General features: G+C 59.3%; 2 protein-coding genes across 2 annotated transcripts; one reads left to right on the forward strand and one right to left on the reverse strand.

The window, feature by feature from the left end:
* Positions 1–5: 5 nt before the first annotated feature.
* CHRNB2 (cholinergic receptor nicotinic beta 2 subunit) lies at positions 6–3,602 on the forward strand. Its single transcript, XM_057398646.1, has 6 exons — positions 6–69; positions 356–501; positions 594–638; positions 970–1,079; positions 1,189–2,149; positions 3,357–3,602. Exons 1-6 carry the CDS (start codon positions 27–29, stop codon positions 3,525–3,527), a joined length of 1,476 nt encoding a protein of 491 aa, XP_057254629.1. The 5' UTR covers positions 6–26; the 3' UTR covers positions 3,528–3,602.
* Positions 3,603–5,127: 1,525 nt separating this feature from the next.
* ADAR (adenosine deaminase RNA specific) lies at positions 5,128–16,747 on the reverse strand. The gene is made up of 15 exons (XM_057398650.1): positions 16,688–16,747; positions 14,025–15,550; positions 12,595–12,778; positions 12,355–12,512; positions 11,819–11,960; positions 11,415–11,632; positions 11,057–11,213; positions 9,608–9,779; positions 8,954–9,047; positions 7,464–7,592; positions 7,223–7,356; positions 6,573–6,755; positions 5,998–6,110; positions 5,628–5,755; positions 5,128–5,387 (listed from the first exon to the last, which is right to left on the reverse strand). The coding sequence occupies exons 2-15, from the start codon at positions 15,452–15,454 to the stop codon at positions 5,147–5,149; spliced, it is 3,483 nt and encodes a 1,160-aa protein (XP_057254633.1). The 5' UTR covers positions 15,455–15,550; positions 16,688–16,747; the 3' UTR covers positions 5,128–5,146.
* Between the last annotated feature and the right edge of the window lie 858 nt (positions 16,748–17,605).

Genomic DNA, 17,605 nt, shown 5'->3' on the forward strand with positions numbered 1-17,605 from the left:
ACCGGCAGCGGCATCGGGCCGCCCCCATGGCGCTGCTCCGCGTCCTTTGCCTCCTCGCCGCCCTCAAACGTAAGTGCCTGGGTTCGGGGAGGCGGGAACCGGCACCGGTGCGGAGGGGACTGCACCAACTCCCTCTTGCACAGACCCGTCCGGTACCGACCACGCACGGACTTGATGCGGACCCGGTATCGGCTCCCTCCCGCTGCCCGGCCCCGCCCGAGGCTCCAGGCCCGGTCCGGCCCCGAAAGGCTCCGCAGCCCCCAGGGGTCCCCATTCCCCTTCCCTGCCCCGAGAGCCTCAGCCCGGAGCCGGGAGAGACACCCCCCCCCGGGCTCAGCCTGCCCCCCTCCCGCAGGGGGCCTGGGCACGGACACGGAGGAGCGGCTGGTGGAATATCTGCTGGACCCGGCCCGGTACAACAAGCTGATCCGGCCGGCGACCAACGGCTCCGAGCTGGTGACCGTGCAGCTGATGGTGTCGCTGGCGCAGCTCATCAGCGTGGTGAGCTGCTGGGGCTCAGCTCCCCGTCCCCCTGCGCCCCTTCCTCACCCCCAGCACCCAGCGTCACCACCCCTCCATCGCTCTCCCCACAGCACGAGCGGGAGCAGATCATGACCACCAACGTATGGCTAACCCAGGTGGGAGCCCTGGACCCTGTGCTGGGACCCCCTATTCACCCTGCCCCAGAACCCCAAATTCATCCTGCCCAGGACCCCCCCATTCACCCTGCCCTGGGACATCCCTGCCCTGAGCCCCCTCATACTCTCTTGGGAGGGACCCCAATGCCCACCCTGCCCTGGGACACCTCCCTTCCACCCTGCTCTGAACCCCTCCTGCTCCGGGAACCCTCATACACTCTGGGTGGGACCCCAATGCCCACCCTGTCCCGGGACCTCTGCTGCACCCTGCTCTGGCCCCCATGGGTGGGACCCCCTGTCCCTCCGGCCGGGCTGAGCCTGTGGGTCGCAGGAGTGGGAGGATTACCGCCTCACCTGGAAGCCGGAGGACTTTGACAACATGAAGAAGGTTCGTCTGCCCTCCAAGCACATCTGGCTGCCCGACGTGGTGCTCTACAACAAGTAAGTGGCTTGTTTCTGGGGCGCCCCAACCCCATCTGGGGCTCAGGGGGGGGATTCTGTGGCACCGCTGGGGAAGGGTGAGGGCTGACAGTGAATCCCTCTGCACCAGTGCCGACGGCATGTACGAGGTGTCCTTCTACTCCAACGCGGTGATCTCCTACGACGGCAGCATCTTCTGGCTGCCGCCAGCCATCTACAAGAGTGCGTGCAAGATCGAGGTGAAGCACTTCCCCTTCGACCAGCAGAACTGCACCATGAAGTTCCGCTCCTGGACCTACGACCGCACGGAGATCGACCTTGTGCTGAAGAGCGAGGTGGCCAGCCTGGACGACTTCACGCCCAGCGGCGAGTGGGACATCGTGGCGCTGCCAGGCCGGCGCAATGAGAATCCCGATGACTCCACCTACGTGGACATCACCTACGACTTCATCATCCGGCGCAAGCCGCTCTTCTACACCATCAATCTCATCATCCCCTGCATCCTCATCACCTCCTTGGCCATCCTGGTCTTCTACCTCCCGTCCGACTGTGGTGAGAAGATGACGCTCTGCATCTCCGTCCTGCTTGCTCTCACCGTCTTCCTGCTGCTCATCTCCAAGATCGTGCCTCCCACCTCGCTGGATGTGCCGCTGGTGGGCAAGTACCTCATGTTCACCATGGTGCTGGTGACCTTCTCCATCGTCACCAGCGTCTGCGTTCTCAATGTGCACCACCGCTCGCCCACCACGCACACGATGCCCCCCTGGGTCCGCACCCTCTTCCTCCGCAAGCTCCCGGCTCTGCTCTTCATGAAGCAGCCACGCCAGAACTGCGCCCGCCAGCGCCTGCGACAGCACCGGCACATGCAGGAGCGCACCAGCACCGCCACTGCCACCTTGTTTCTGCGGGCTGGCGCCCGGGCCTGCACCTGCTATGCCAACCCCGGTGCCACCAAGGCCGACGGGCTCAACGGGTACCGGGAGCGGCAGGGGCAGGCAACGGCACCCGGCTGTGCCTGCGGGCTGGAGGAGGCTGTGGATGGTGTGCGCTTCATTGCTGACCACATGCGCAGCGAGGACGATGACCAAAGCGTGAGTTGTGGCAAGCAGGGCTGGGGGCTGCGGGCAGGGCTGGGGGTTTAGGCAGGGCTGTGGGGGGCGGGCAGGGCTGAGGGGGACAGTCAAGGCTGGGGGGTTCAGGCAGGGCTGGGGAGTGTGGGCAGGGTTGGGGATTGCAGGCAGGGCTGGGGGTTCAGGCAGGGCTGGGGAGGGGCAGGCAGGGCTGGGGGGTGCGGGCAGGGCTGGGGATTGCGGGCAAGGCTGGGGGGTGTGGGCAGGGCTGGGGGTTCAGGCAGGGCTGGGGAGGGGCAGGCAGGGCTGGGGGTTCAGGCAGGGCTGGGGATTCAGGCAGGGCTGGGGGTTCAGGCAGGGCTGGGGGGCAGGTAGGGCTGGGGGTTGCGGGCAGGGCTGGGGATTCAGGCAGGGCTGGGGAGGGGCAGGCAGGCCTGAGGGGTGTGGGCAGGGCTGGGGACTTCGGGCAGGGCTGGGGGGTTCAGGCAGGGCTGGGGAGGGGCAGGCAGGGCTGGGGGTTCAGGCAGGGCTGGGGGCTGTGGGCAGGGCTGGGGATTGCAGGCAGAGCTGGGGGTTCAGGCAGGGCTGAGGAGGGGCAGGCAGGGCTGGGGGTTCAGGCAGGGCTGGGGGGGCAGGCAGGGCTGGGGGTTCAGGCAGGGCTGGGGGGTGTGAGCAGGGCTGGGGATTGCAGGCAGGGCTGGGGGTTCAGGCAGGGCTGAGGAGGGGCAGGCAGGGCTGGGGGTTCAGGCAGGGCTGGGGGGTGTGAGCAGGGCTGGGGATTGCAGGCAGGGCTGGGGGTTCAGGCAGGGCTGAGGAGGGGCAGGCAGGGCTGGGGGGCAGGCAGGGTTGGGGGATTCAGGCAGGGCTGGGGGGGCAGGCAGGGCTGGGGGTTGCGGGCAGGGCTGGGGGATTGCACAGCACGCGCTGGTGCAGGGCTGCGTCACAGGAAGGGATGTGCAGGCGCACCGAGGGGGGCTCTGCCTGGCCCCGGCCCCCCTCGCTGCTGCAGCCCCATCTTGGAGCTGCTCCTGCACGGCCGGGCCCTGCGCAGCACCGCGGGGCTGCGGGCGGGGGCTTAGGGCCCGGGAACGCGGCCCCCCCCAGCCCGGCTCAGTGCGGGGCCGGCGGGGGGTGGGCCCGGGAGCTGTGGCGCTGATGGAGCCGATGCGAGGCTCGATCTGAGCTCCCGGTCCCCGGCCTGACCCGGCCCCCTTGCGGCCCCGCGCAGGTGAGTGAGGACTGGAAGTACGTGGCCATGGTCATCGACCGCCTCTTCTTGTGGATCTTCGTCTTTGTCTGCGTCTTCGGCACCGTCGGCATGTTCCTGCAGCCCCTCTTCCAGAACTACGCCACCAACTCCCTGCTCCAGGCTGGCCAGGGCACCCCCACCTCCAAATAGCCCCGGGAGGATGGTCCCTGGCAAGCGCTGGGCTCCGGGCAGCCGCTGCAGACCAATAAATGCTCACACGGGACAGGGCTGAGTCCATTTAGTGTCATTTCATCCTGCGGGAAGGAGGGAGCAGGATGCGGCGAGGGCTTGGGCGCCTCCAGCTACCTATGGCCAAGGTGAGAGGTGCCAGGGAGGAATCAGTTCTGGAAGAGCAGAACCCCAGTTGCTGAGGGAGGGAGCACAGAAACCGGCTCCCTCCCACATCATCCATCTCCTGTCAATGCAGTCATGTGGGGATGGGGCTGCCAGAGCCCTGTGTCACCCCCAGGGCTGCCCAGAGCTGGGCACTGGGGCACGCGGAGGAAGATGGAACATGGACCAGGCAGGAGGATGCTGGGTTTAGGTCCAAGCTGCAGGCAGGGCCAGGGGCTGCCCCACGCTCCAGCAGTGCCACCATCCATCCCCTGCTGCACTCCAGGTTTGGTGCACAGAGCCATGAGACCAATTGGGCAAAACTGCAAAGCCGCTGCAGGGGAGTGGGGCCCGTGCTCAGCCTCGCGGGCAGGACCTGGCCTCGTTGGGGAGATTTAACGGGAGCGTTTGCTATAAATAAATAGCACTAATCCTCCGTGCCAGGGAGCGTGGCGCAGGCAGCGCCGGCCCCAGGGCACCCGCATGTGAGGGATGAACCAGGTGCCCTTCTCCTCCCCAGGTACCCCCGGGGTTAAACAGCCCTAAAGCACTGTGTCCCTCTTTACCCTGCGGCCCCTCTGCTATTGCTGCAGGCCTGGGAAGTGGAGGGCAAGGGGGTCCCACTGTGCCCCCTTGAGGAGCAGAGACCCCCAAGCACAACAGCCCCAGAACAGCACCCATGGGTGCAGCCAGAGCCATTGCGCTGCCAGGCTCAGCCCCTCTCTGGGGCTACACTTCCACACCAGCTGCTTCATGGGCTCATCCCTAGGTCTCAGAGGGGATCCTGCCCCTCTGCTGCACCCTGTGAGACTCCCCTGCATCCTGCATCCATCCATCACTTGGCAAGCGGGAACTCATCTCCATTCCCCTCCACCCCCCGCCCCCAATCCCACTGCAGGAACCGCCCTCACTGCACAGACCCACCTCATCATAGAGAAACTGGCTTTTATTATTCTTAATGAGGAATGTCAGCAGGTGCTGGGGGGAGCCCTGCAGAGCTCAGCCCTGTGGCCCAGCCCCCCCACCAGAGACCCCCAAACCAGCCTCTCAGCTGTTTGACTCCTTAAAAGAGAAGATCTGCCCCCAAAGCAGCTCTGTGGGGCCCAGGCCCAAGGGTGTGAGCTCGCAGCACCCCTCTGGCTTCTTGTGCCTTCTTCTAATACAAAAGTCAAGAGGAAATGGAACCATAAAAGCAAACAGGGACCAAACCTGCCCTGGCTTAAAAAAAGGCAGTAACTCCCATGCATGTGTTAAAAAGAGAAAGGGCAGGGGCTCAGGTACAAGGGAGGAGGCAGCCAGGCCCACAGGGGAACCTGCTGCACACTCCTGCTTCCACCTCAGAAAGGTGGTGGAAGGATGCTGACAGCCACGCACGTGCCTGTGTGCACTGCAGTCCCTCCACACACACACACACCCTGCCCTGAGAGGGCAGCTCTTTATGCCCCAGGGAAAGAGAAGTTGTCTTCCTCCTGGGGCTTGCGGATCCAGCTGCCGTAGCCTAGCTCCTCCAGTGTGCTGAAGAAGCTCTGCTTGGCCTCCTGGTACGCCCTGGCTGCCTCCTTAGCATCTGAGTACACCGAAAGGCATTGCAGGTCCCTGCGGTTGGTCTTGGCACACAACTGCTGGAACAGGGCGAACACTTCCCTCTTGGACACGCGAGACACCTCCAGCTTGGGGCTGAGAAGGAAGACAAAGGCAGCAATGAAGGATGTGCCCCTCGGAAGAGCAAAGAGGAGCAGGGAGCTTGGGGTAAAGCCCTCCATGAGCTGCTGCAAGGTGTCCTGTCTCAGCAGGGCTCTGCTGCTTCCAGCCCTCCCCACCCAGAAGGTGCTGGTACCAGCACGGGGTGCACCCACAGCTTCAGAGCTGCCCCTTTCCCCCACCTGAAGAGCAGCATCAGGAACAGCTCCCTCTTACCCATCGACTTTCCCTTTGGTGCCATCCAGGACTTCGACTTCACTCTCATCAGCCAGGCACCAGTTCACTGAGGACTCCTTCGTCTTGCCCGTCTGCCGTGTGGAGTCATATACACTCACCCGCCCAACCTGCACCACAGGCAAGAAGGGGCCTCAGCACCAATCCTGCTGCACCAGCTTGCTGGGAACAGGGGACCCCAGTCTCCTTTTCCCCCAGAGCAAGTGATTGCCATGACAAAGGGAGCAGGTTTCAAGACATCAACCCCCAGAGCCTCCCTGGAGAGCTGCTGAAGGAGACCCGCTCAGGGAGGCCCCAGGAGCAGAGATGGACGTGGGGATGGAGAGATGAAGAAGTGCCAAGGCCACAGTACCTCCGGATGGTTGATGTGATACGGAGCCTGGAGCTTGCCTTGCAGCACGCTCCCATCTCTGGCCACGCGGCAGCAGATCGCACGTGTTAAGTGACCTTGACTGTACAAGTAACCTGTGGAGGGACAGACACACAGGCATGAGGAAGCAGGGCCAGCACAGGCAAAGCCCCAAGAGCCACAGAGCTGCTCAGGAGCTCCAGAAAGCTCAGAGCCACGTGGCTCAGGGACATGTCCCCTGGATGTGTAAGAGGAAGGTTTCAAGCCTGCAATATTTTTCACCCAAGACACAAACAGGCAGTTTCTGTCTCACCCTCCCAGATCACATGTGCCTGTGAAAACAAAGAACCTTGGAGAAAAACCCACTCCACCCACAGCAGACAAGGCAAAAACTCCCTTTTCCACTTGCAAACAGCACAGCTCTGCCAAGAACGACGTTTCAGCCCCTTACTCCTCCAGCCTCCACAATGAAGCTTTCTCATCTCTTGGGGAAGGGAAGTTCCTTGTTGCTGCAACCCAGCTCTATGGGGCAGGGCAGCACACCCAGCCCAGGCCAGGAAGGATGGTGGGTCTCCTACCAAGTGTAACAGAGCTGAGATAAACTGGTTCCAGGAAGTGTGACAGCAAAGCCCCCTGCAAGCCCAGCACATTCCAGCGTAGGATCTTGTCACTGCAGGACATGGTGCGTAAGCGCTCCCCATGCTGAATCCCATCCCATGTGGGCACAATGTCACTGGACTCCACAGGAATGGTCCCTTCCCCTGCGCAAGAGAGGAAGAGTCAATAACCCAATAACCCAAAGTCCAGCAGCAACCTCACCAGAATCTCTCCTGCGTGCGCAGGCCCAGGGTGACCTCCGGAGTCACTCTGTCCCCAGCTCCAAGGAATGTGCTTAGAATATCCCATTGGAAAAAGGGAACCCATGTACTGAGGCCAGAGGAGTCAGTTTTAACGTTGCTGCAGCAGAATGAATTAGTGCTTGAAAGGGAAGGCAGAGACATCCAAGCTTAGCAGCAAACATCAGCTCTCGCTAGTGTGGCAGGCTAAGTGCCTGAGATGGGAAGGAGCAGGGACTCTCTCTAATGCTCCCACCCCTTTCCCCCACCTCCTTTGACTCCTGAGTGCTTCAAATCTCACAACAGCACCACAAAGTGAGGGGTAAGGAAGCTTTGGAGCTCCAGGAAGAGGACCTGGAGCCATCTCAAATGAGGGGAGTGAATGCACTCACCATTCTCCACCTTGGTCCGCAACTTGCCCTGTTTGGGGTTCTCAAAGAGGGGCTGATGCTGAGCCTGCCCCACGACGCTTGCCTGATCACTGCAGGACTTATCAAAGAGAGCCCCATCTCCACAAGGTGCTGTGCTAGAAAACAAATGCTCCCCAAGTTAGTACCGACCCTCAGAGAACAGCCAGGGCCAGGGGGGAGCCAGTGCCACTGAGAGCGGTGCCCTGCACAGCCCCACACAAACCTGATGTACAGGTGGAAGGTAACACCGCACTTGACCTTGAGCCTCTTCCCTCCTGCTGGCTCAAAAATGCTCTCTTCTGCAGAGGAAGGATCAGAGGGGTTGTACTTCATCAGCTCACTATAGAGAAACCTGAGAGGAACAAGTTCACATCAGGAGGCTGCTCTGCTCCCTCAGACAAGGAATGCTTCAGTCCCACCACTGCCTGTGCCCAGGACAGGAGGATCCCAAACTCTGCCTCTGTTGCACCAAGCTGCCTGATCCTGCTGCATGGGAGAGCAAAAACCTGGACCTGTGGCCAAGAATACCTGGAAGTCAAGAAAGTTTCTGCTGCTACAGAAAAAGTGCAAAAAGAAGCAGCTTTCCTGATATGCAGAGGCCACACCAGACAATGAGCACTGGCAGGAGAGGGGAAAGAGCCTGCCTGGCTGCTGACTGCATGCGTCTGAGCTAAGAGTGAAGAAGGCTTCAAGGTTGTTAACCCAGCACCTTTAGTCAGCACCACGTCTGCACTAGCAGTAAACAGCCCTGAGGGCAGCTCAGCACAGGAGATATTATTAACACAGCCCATGATCTCTTTACAATGACAGGGCCTTTTGTGGCTGCTGCTGTCCAGGGACAGGCAAAAACCTTGAGGTTTCCAATGCAGCATCAAGGACTAAGGAAAAACTGCAGCTTCCCAGCGGCTACAGCAGAGCCTGGGCAGGGCCTTGCTTTGCAAGGAGAGAGGGAGCTCACTCTTGGATGTGTGGGCTCTGCTGTGCCACAGCAGCCACGACTGTCAAGATGAAAAGCTGAGACAGACAGGAAGTGAGAATGGCATCCTCCGACTTCCCACCTTCCCAGGGACCTGCTCTCAACACCTTCCAGTGCTGAGGAACGCAGAGCGTGGTAGCAGGCGGCAAAGGCTTTAGGAAAGCAGCTGGGTTTGCTTGTCATAACGGGGAGAGCAGACATTGCTAAGGCAGGTCCAACTCCAGCTCCCCTGAGTTTAAGAAGTGCCATATGGAATTGTTTAGAAAAGAGAGCAGTACTGCAGTTTAGTTGGGAAACCCCTTCCCAAGCGATGAAAAGGGATTTCTTTTATCCACACAAACACATTTGGAATGTTCTCCTGCAGCCTTTGGCACGCAGAGCCAGGGAGGCCAGAGGAGGACCTGGCCTGCAGACTCCCAGGCACCTTGGCTCAGGCAGAGCTGGGCTCACACTGAAGCAGCGCGTCGTGCGCCAGCCAAGCAGCCTCTGCAAGCTGCTTTATTTTAGGTACATCAGATGCAGCCCTTGGACTCTTGGCAACTCTCCAGTTTGGTGCTAATTTGGGCACCATTCAGGCACGGCCCCTTCTTATCAGAAGTAACTTCCCTCTATTTAGCACCACATGGATAAACAGTAGTGCTTGAGGATCCCAGCCTCTCCCAACACAGCTCCATCCCTCTATGATGGGTCAGCACCTCCTGGCGGGTGCTTCTCCTGCAGCTTTCCCCTTCTCTCACCTCACAAAGCCTCTTCGAGAGATGATTTCTGCGTGGCAGTCGTTCACTGTCTCCCCCTTCAGGCTCAGCTCCTCGCCCTTCACACACCGGTTACCTGAAACACAGTCCAGAATCAGGCAAGGGGCAAAGTCAACACCAGCTTCGCAGGAAGAGGGAGGCATTCAAGTTGCTTCAGGTTTTACTTCTTTGGGCTCCTGAGCAGCAGCAGCATCCCCTGCCTATGAAATCATTATCCTGATCCAAGCAGTGAGGAAAACAAAGGGACAAAGATACTACTTTAGGGACAACGGAGACAAACTGCCCAAGGTTTAGGGGCAGTGGCCCTTACCAAGTGGTTTCCAGCCCACCACTCTGGGTGGACGTGTGGCAGCTCACTAGGAAGGGAGCTGAGGTTAATGCAACAGAGAGGAGTTGTACAGCATGAGGAGCCTGTGCTCTGATGCACAGAGCAGCAGCTGGAGCAGGGATGAAGAGCAGCAGAGCTGCAGGCACCCCCGCATTGTTCTCACTGTGCCCACAGCACTTGCGCCACCACGTGAGCCCTGCGAACGTTTTCTGCTCTCCCTGAGGAAGCCTTCAGCAACAGCCATTCCCAGACAGGGAACCTAGCAGGGAAGTGAGAGCTCAGCTTATGCTGGAAGAACCTGTCCCTACCTGTCCCGATGCTGACCACCACTCCCAGGCCCTTGTTCCCTTTCCGCATGATGATGGCAGCCAGGATCTTCCTCCCGAGCAGGCTGTGCTGGATGCGCGCAGTGAGGGTGTTGAAGCGCTGGTGGCTCAGCATAGCCAGCTGATCATGAAGGGTGCTGCCACTCACAGGGAGCTGGAACAGGGGCACAAGAGCAGGGTTGCTAAGAGCTCATGGAATAGAACAGCTCAAGAAGTTACTAACGTGGAGCAGTAGGAATACAGAAAACAGGAGCTACAGGCAGCGCAACTGCGGTTGAGTGCATGGACAGTAGAATGTCCAGGGGTGGGTGGAGTTCTTTTAGGTATAGAGGGGAGCTACGAGGATGATCAGGGGCTGTAACTGTAGTGATAGGACAGGAGTGATGAGTTCAAACTGAAATAGGGGAGATTTAGGTTGGAGATAAGGCAGAAGTTCTTCCCTGTGAGGGCAGTGGCGAACTGGAATGGGTTGAATGGAGATGCTGTGGCTGCCCCATCCCTGTCAGTGTTCAAGGCCAGGTTGAACACAGGGGCTTGAAGCAACCTGCTCCAGTGGAAGGGGTCCCTGCCCATGGCAGGGGGTTGAAACTGGATGAGATTTAAGGTCCTTTCCAACCCATTCTATGATTCTATTTCTGGGAAAGCCTTGTCCAACACTTGGAGCCCTGCTTTGAGCACCATCACTGAGCGCCAGCAGCAAGCTGTCCTCCTGGCAGCGAGTGACAAGGTCTGAGGAATGGCCTCCTGAGACTGCCAGGGGAAACCCCCAGCACAAAGGAACAAGACCTATCTTGTCTGTTCCCAGAGCCTCAGCCAAGGAAATCTGGTACTGGCTTTGAAGGAATTCCTTCTGTCCCCGCCGTGAGGAGGCTGCAGAGTCCCTCCCATTGCAGCCAAGCTCTTGCCTCCTCTGGCACTGCTGAGTGACAAATCCTCCCTGATGGCTTCTCTATTTTAGAGGCACAGCTGCCGTGCTCAGCTGTGCAGCCTGGCACATGGCTCTGAAGAGCTCACACAACCCGGATCTAAAGCAGCACAGGTTTAGAACAGCCATTCCCAACATAGCCAGAGCTTTGCTCTTCCCTACTCCTGAGGTTTTGAGCTGACACAGATTTTAATGCAGAACAAAGGAATCTGGAAAGAGAGGGGGGGGAAGTCACAGAATTCAAGAGGAGCTGCTTCTCTTCCACCAAAGGAACACGTTTCAGGAGCTTGTGGAAGAAGCTGATGATAATTCAGCCCTAAAGCAGAGGCCAGCAGGAGGGAGGAGCACGTCTGTGCCCTGAGGAAAAGCCTAACCCACTTCAGGGAAGGCACCTTCTGAGAACAAAGGCCTCACAGTTGATTTTGGAGGCATTTTTCTGCTAGACTGAAAGCACAGGACAAGCAGGGATACAAAAGCAGCCCTAGCTTTGGAGGGAGAGGATTTACCTCAGGGATGTTCATCCCTTCCATGCACTCAATCTTCTCAGTCTCGCCAATGAGGACTCTGAGGGCTGCATCCGCTGCCTCCTGCTTGCCCTGCTTTTTGCTGTGAGCAGTTACAGCTGGGAACCAGCGGCCTCCAACCTTTGCCTGATACACAAACCTGTAACGAGAGCAGCAGAGCTCTGACAAAGCAAGAAACCCCCAGGTTTCAGGCTGGCTTTTAAGCGGAGAGGGGAGTGGAAGCAGCTCATGCACCCAGAGGCAGCAGCTCAGCCTGGCGCCAGCTCAAACTGCACCAGGAATTCTGCCTGGACCAAAGGAACAGTGCAAAACCTCCTCCTGGGCAGCTGCAGTGACTTACTTGGGGTCATGGGGAGGTCCTGACTGGTCAATGAGCTTGAACTCTGCAGCGAAGCCATTGGAGCGGGCGTATTCCAGCAGACCACTGACAGGGTTGACATTAAGGTATTTGATGAGCTCCCCAACACCCTTTGTTTTTGCCACCTTGGATTCATCTGGAGCGGGAATCCATGGTGCAGAGCTGTGCATGGGCTGGTCACCTTGGGGCTTCACCGCAGGCTAGAGCAGAGTTAGGAGAAGGCTGTCAAATACTGAGCAGCTGGAACCACCACAGGCCAAGAGCAGCAACAAACCTCTGCTAGAGCCAGCACGTGGCCTTGGGGGGTGAAACCCAGGGGAAGATGAAATAAAGGAAGGGGGGACCCGATCCAAACCACTTGGCTCTTCTAAAGAAGCTCTTCATACCTGTTCAGGCAAGACATGGGGGACAGACTCTCCAGAAAGAATCTTCACAGCAACTTCTGCTGCCATTTGCTTTGCTCCCTTCTTGCTGTTTCCTACCACAGCAGGGAAAATTTGGTCACCCATTTTCACACAGTAGCTGAACCTGACAGGACATTATAGCATATGAGAAGGATATAAGCAGAGGTGTCTCCATCTGGTTAATATCCAATTCTCTCCGTTCAAGTTAAGTCCTTTTGCATTATCTCCAATTGACATCTACCATAATGGCCCTAAACATGCCCAGGAGAGCAGTACCAGGTAGGGTACAGGCCTGGAACCTGTTCCTGCTCTGGCAGATGAAACAACATTCTTTCTCTGAGAAAGGCTGGCAGGTTTGGTCTCTTTCTGGAGGCAGATGTTTGGAGGAGCCATGCCCAAATCCCTGGGATCGGAGCAGCATTCAGGCAGGTCAGTGATGAGGCCGGGAACATGGGGAGTGTGCTGAAGAGGAAGGATATGAAAGACATGTCCCCAAAGCTGACACCCATCTGCCATACCTGGGATCGTGAGGTGGCCCTTCCTGAGAGAGCAGCTGGAATTCAATCGTGTTCCCCGATTTCTGGCCATACTCCATCAATATGCTGATGGGATGCTTCCCAGGGAGCAGGCTGAGGGGAGCTGCTGCAGGTGAGGGCTCTGGCTCCAGAGGCAAAGGCTACAGCAAGAAGAGGGGAGGAAACCAGTTGCAGCCTAACCACAGCTTGAGCAGCCTCCCAAGGAAAGCAGACAAGACTCACCAGAGGTTCGGAGCTCTCAGAGGGAAAGGGCTCTTCACATTTAATTCCCCCCTGTCTTCCATTCTCTGCTTCACTCATCAGGACCTTCATAGCATTGGCTGCTGCCTCCTGCTTAGCCAGTTTCTTGCTCCCTGCTTCTGCTGGTGGGAAGCGACGCCCATTGATCACTGCCTGGAACTTAAACCTTGGAAAGAGAACCCCAAAGAAGTAAATTCAGAGGCAGAGGTATCTTCTCAGAGCAAGCACAGCTGCTCTTGGGACTCAGGTGAGAAGGAACAGCTACTCCTGGCTGGGAGAGCAAACCCACACTGCCACATGCAGAACACACAAATACCAAGAGTGTCCCAACAGCTCTGCCTCATTCCATGGCACTTCCAGAGCTGCTTAGGACAGAGGAGCAGCTCCAGCTCTTGCTCTGAAAGAACAGACTGCATTGCCTTGTTCCCAAGCCCCAGGAACACATCACGGCTCTATGCAGAGCAGTTGCATCTCCTGCACAGAGATGAAGAAAGCTTAAAAGCAGCCTGTGCTGTTCCATCTGTACCTGGTCATGCAGGATCACTCATTCCTCTGGCAGCATCCCTGCCTATCCAGTGCATTCCCAGCATCTCAGGGAGGTGCTGCCTCACATAAACCTCTTGCCTTTGCTGTTCCCTCTCTGTTCCCTGTGGAGTCTAACACAGGCGGCTTCACTCCTGCCCTCCAGCCCAACACAGAGGAAACCTGCTTCCAAGGGTCAAACTATACGTGGAGAGGGGTTATGGGGTTGAAGCCGTTCAGCTCCCTCCTTCCCAACAAAAACGGGACTTCATCTTTAGAAATGAGGCCAATTTTCCTGTCTAGCGGATCCATTGACATGCTCCCATGTGGCACATCCAGAGCTTTTTACCAGCTCAGCAGTGCTCAGGAACAGCCAAGGTTTCACATGGGGAAGCAGGGCTCCAGGGGCTGACCTGTGTCATGCTACGTGCTCTGCTCAGAGGCCACTCTGACCCCAGAAACAGCCAGAGTGGCTTCACCTCATCCAAGCCAAGAGAGCTGCACCCAAGCACTTTGTTCCGGGTTCCCTTTCTACCAATTTCAGGGGGGGAGCATCCAGAGAGGTAGCTCAGAAATACCAGTTTCCCCCTATGCAATCCAAATGAAAACCAAGTGATCCAATTAGATGTGACCTGAAGAGATGAATCCCACTTTCACTGCTCAGAATGAGGGGCAGGGCTGTCAAAACTGGACTAACCAGGACTACATTTTAGCCTTGGTTTTTGGGGAGGTTGGCCTGTTTTTTTTAAGCTGCTGCAAGGAATCTAGGCTAATCCTTGTGAAACAAGCATTAAGGAGCAGGGGCTTGGATACAAAGGTGAGGGGCTGAAGTTAGTGGAAGAGCATTTTAAGCAAGAAGACAGCTCAGGAAAGGGAGGGAATGTTCTCACCGTGGCTCATGAGAGGGTCCACTCTGCTCCAGCATGGCAAACTCACAGTGCTGATAGGTGTACTGGGAATACTCAGTAAGGCCACTCACTGGGTTCTTCTCCTGACAAGCCAGCAGCTTCTCCACGGGTGTACAAGGTAAAGCAGCTTCAAACTGGGCGGTGTAACTGGGGGAAGCTGGGGAACTCATGATGGCTTCTGCCTCCTCAGGCTGCTTGTTGATGGAGTTCAGGTTATCTGGGATATCATCCGTGGCCCACTTCCCATTCTCAGAGTTATCATAGTGACTCAAACTGGAGAACTGGGGCTTTGTGTCCTCAGGCACAGCTGCTTCCGTGTCACTGCCCTCACTGTGCTCAGCATGCCCCAAAGGCTGCTGTCCGTTCTCTGCCCCTTCTCCTCCTGCCATGCTCACTGCTGGGGAAGCTGCTGTCACCTCCTGGGGGCCAGGAGGAACAGAGGAAGGTGGAAACCCCAGCTCAGGTTTGGGCTCTGCCTTCTGCATCACTGCACTGGCCTTCAGCCTCATCTGCATCCGCTCGCGCTTCCTGTCTGTCAGGGACCACCTCGGGGGGGTCGTGTTCTGCTTGTGGACATCCCCCAGCTTCTCCAGGGCGCTGAGGAAGGCGTTGACATCCTTGGCCCTCGAGAAGCCGATGTTTTTGGCCAGGTTGAGTGCTGTGCTTTCTGCCACGCTGAACAAGTAGTTACAAATCTTGTCCTTGGTCTCAGCCATCGTGGGGTCAGCGTCTCCTGAAGCAGCTGTGCTCTTCTCTCCTCTGCTCTCTCCAGCTGAAGCTGGGCGACCACTGCTGTGCTCAGTGGGGCTCCTCTCCCTCCCTGCGCTGGGGCTGCTGATGATCCACAGAGGTGGCGTCTCCCCTCCCTTGCGCAACTTGCCTTCTCTGAAGAGTTTATACAGAACACGGTTGACCTCTTTCTTCTGAACTCGAAGCTTCCGCGCCAGCTCATGAACTGTGCGAGTCTCTCCCTCCCCGAGCTGCCTGAAAAGAGTCAGGATTTCCCGTTCACAGTCTTGGCCAGCAAGAGAGAGCCTCTGGAAATTGAGCCTGATGCTGTCAGAGCCCCTCTCCGCGTTGCTCTGATGGTGGTACTGAGGAGGGCAACGCTGTGGGGAGGGCTTTGCCCAAGGATGCTCACTGGAGGACCGATCGCACCCTGCTCTGCTCCAGCGGAGCTGCCATCTCTCCGCAGGAGCCGGTGCTGCAGCTCGCACGCCTCTGATATCCCAGGATCCCTGAAGGGAACGGAGCTCAGTGCCCTGCTCCGTCAGGAGCTGCTGCTGCAGAAATGCTCCCTGGTTCCTTCCTGGGGTACGAGGGCGGTTGAGGAAACCTTGGGTAGTGCTGGGCCAGTTCTGCCTCGACCAGGGCACACACGAGCCTCTGCCTTGAGCAGTGCCTCTGCTCATAGCGCAGTGCTGGGACCCGCGTGCGGCCCCGGCGGCTGCTGCGCCAGGGCAAGGGGAGCTCTGCTTCGCTCTGTGCCCTCCGTCCAGAGCAGGCACCTGCTGGGGGGAACGCAGGAACTGAGCCCATGTTCCAGACCCACGCCTGGAACAGCTTCCTGCCACCAAAGCGGCTTCCCCTCGCAAAGCTTTCCCGTTTAAACCCAAAGAGCACCTCAGCGCCTGCCCAGCACAGGAGCCAACAGCGAAGCTCAGCCCAGGCCCAGCTGTAAACCACCTCTTTGATCCCCTTGCACCGGCGATCAGGGGTGCTTGGTCTGGTCATGATGCATCCCCCAAACACAAGGGAGCTTCACTCCTCTGCCCTGAGGGGCAGAGGGATCCCAGCCTCACTTTGCAATCAGAGCAGTGGGGGCAAGAGAAGGTGAAGTAGCTCCTGTTGTCACACAGGACAGAGCTGCACCAGGTGGGCAACAGCTTGCAGTGCCCTCTTTTAGGAACCTCTCTTCACAAGCATGGTTTTCCCGATGGACGCCACCTCAGCGCTTCCACCGCCACCGAACGCACCCCGAGACCACTCACGTTTCATCAACAAACTCACGAACAGCCTCCAATAGCACCCAGCCCCTGAACCAGCTCTGTATGCGGAGCTTGGGGGGCTCTGTGCAGAGAGGGGGGATCCCTTTCCCAGCTCCTTCCTCTGGAAACTCCTTTGGCCCCGAGGCAGAGGCAGCACCGAAGACCGGGGTCTGCTCTACCTCCGCCTCATCCACTCACCAGATTCCCTGCTTTTAGAAGCAAACGGCCGGGCTAAACCCACCCCTGACCCGAGCGGCGGCGGCGCCGGGGGCACCGCTGCAAGACGGCTGCGACCTCCCTTTCGGTTTCGGTTCCCGGCCCGGCAGCGCCCGCGGCTCTGACCCGGCGGGAGCACAGAGAGCCTGGGGCCACCTCCCAGCCGCAGTCAGAGCCCGCGAGGCTCCGGGCGGGCCCTGCCTTCGGGAGCTGCCGCCGGGACGAGGCCCGCAGCCCCGAAGGCACCGGGAATACCGAGCAGCCGGTACCGGGCCAGCGCGCAGGGGAGGCCCCGCCTGGGCCCGGGGCTGCCGCACACGGACACAACGGGTCCCCGCGATGGAGGCCAGGCTGGCGGGACGCCCGCGGCCATGGGGGCGGCTCCGCCCCACACACGAGGCCCGCACCCGGTCCCGGTCCGGACCCCCAGCGCCCCCTTACCCCCTCCGCTGCCGCTGCTCCCGCCGCGGCCGGCGCAGACTGATGACGCAACCGAGCGCCCCCTCCAAACCCCCGCGCCTGCGTAGCTCGCAGGGAGCCGCGCGGCCGCCATCTCGGTTGAGGGCAGAGCGCGGCGGCCATGTTAAGCGCGGGCACCGCGGGGCTGTGCCGGGGCCGCCGCGGACCGAGCGCGGGCCCCCCCCTCGCCCCGCCCCTGCTCTGTCCAGCGGCGGCCGCTCCCGCTGCCCCCCGGGCGCACAAAGCAGCGGCATCAGCCCCGCAGGGGCGCTGAGCCCGAGGGGGGATCGGGGTCCTCCATGGGCCTCGCCACGTGGGGCTCCTCCATGCCCCCCCCGGCCCATGTGCCCCCCGTTTGACAGGGTGGGAGCTGGACTGGAGGAGGGAAGGCTCCTGAAGGGGAGCCCCCAGAGCCTGAAGGGGCTGCAGGAAACCTGGAGAGGGGCTTTGGACACATGCCTGTAGGGACAGGCCAAGGGGAATGGCTTTAACCTGCCCGAGGGGAGACTGAGATGAGCTCTTAGGCAGAAGCTCTTCCCTGTGAGGGTGCTGAGGCGCTGGCACAGGGTGCCCAGAGAAGCTGTGGCTGCCCCATCCCTGGCAGTGTTCAAGGCCAGGTTGGACACAGGGCTTGGAGCAAGCTGCTCCAGTGGAAGGGATCCCTGCCATGGCTTTAGATGAGCTTTAAGGTCCTGTCCAACACAGCCCATTCCATGATTCCCTGTGTGCCCTCCAACTGTGCTGGGGCTCTGCTGTCTCCTGCGGGTCCCCCCACCCCCCTGTGAGCCCCACATGGGCCCCATTTTCCCCTGTGGGGCTCCACTCACCCCGATTTCAATACACGTTCAATTAACTCCAGAGCTGCCCCTTCCACCGAGACCCGACTCCCACCCCACCGTC

Source organism: Pezoporus wallicus, unplaced genomic scaffold (assembly GCF_028554395.1).
Source record: "Pezoporus wallicus isolate ANWC-B61680 ecotype Strahan unplaced genomic scaffold, APGP_CSIRO_Pwel_v1 scaffold_9020, whole genome shotgun sequence".
Lineage (NCBI taxonomy): Eukaryota > Metazoa > Chordata > Aves > Psittaciformes > Psittacidae > Pezoporus > Pezoporus wallicus.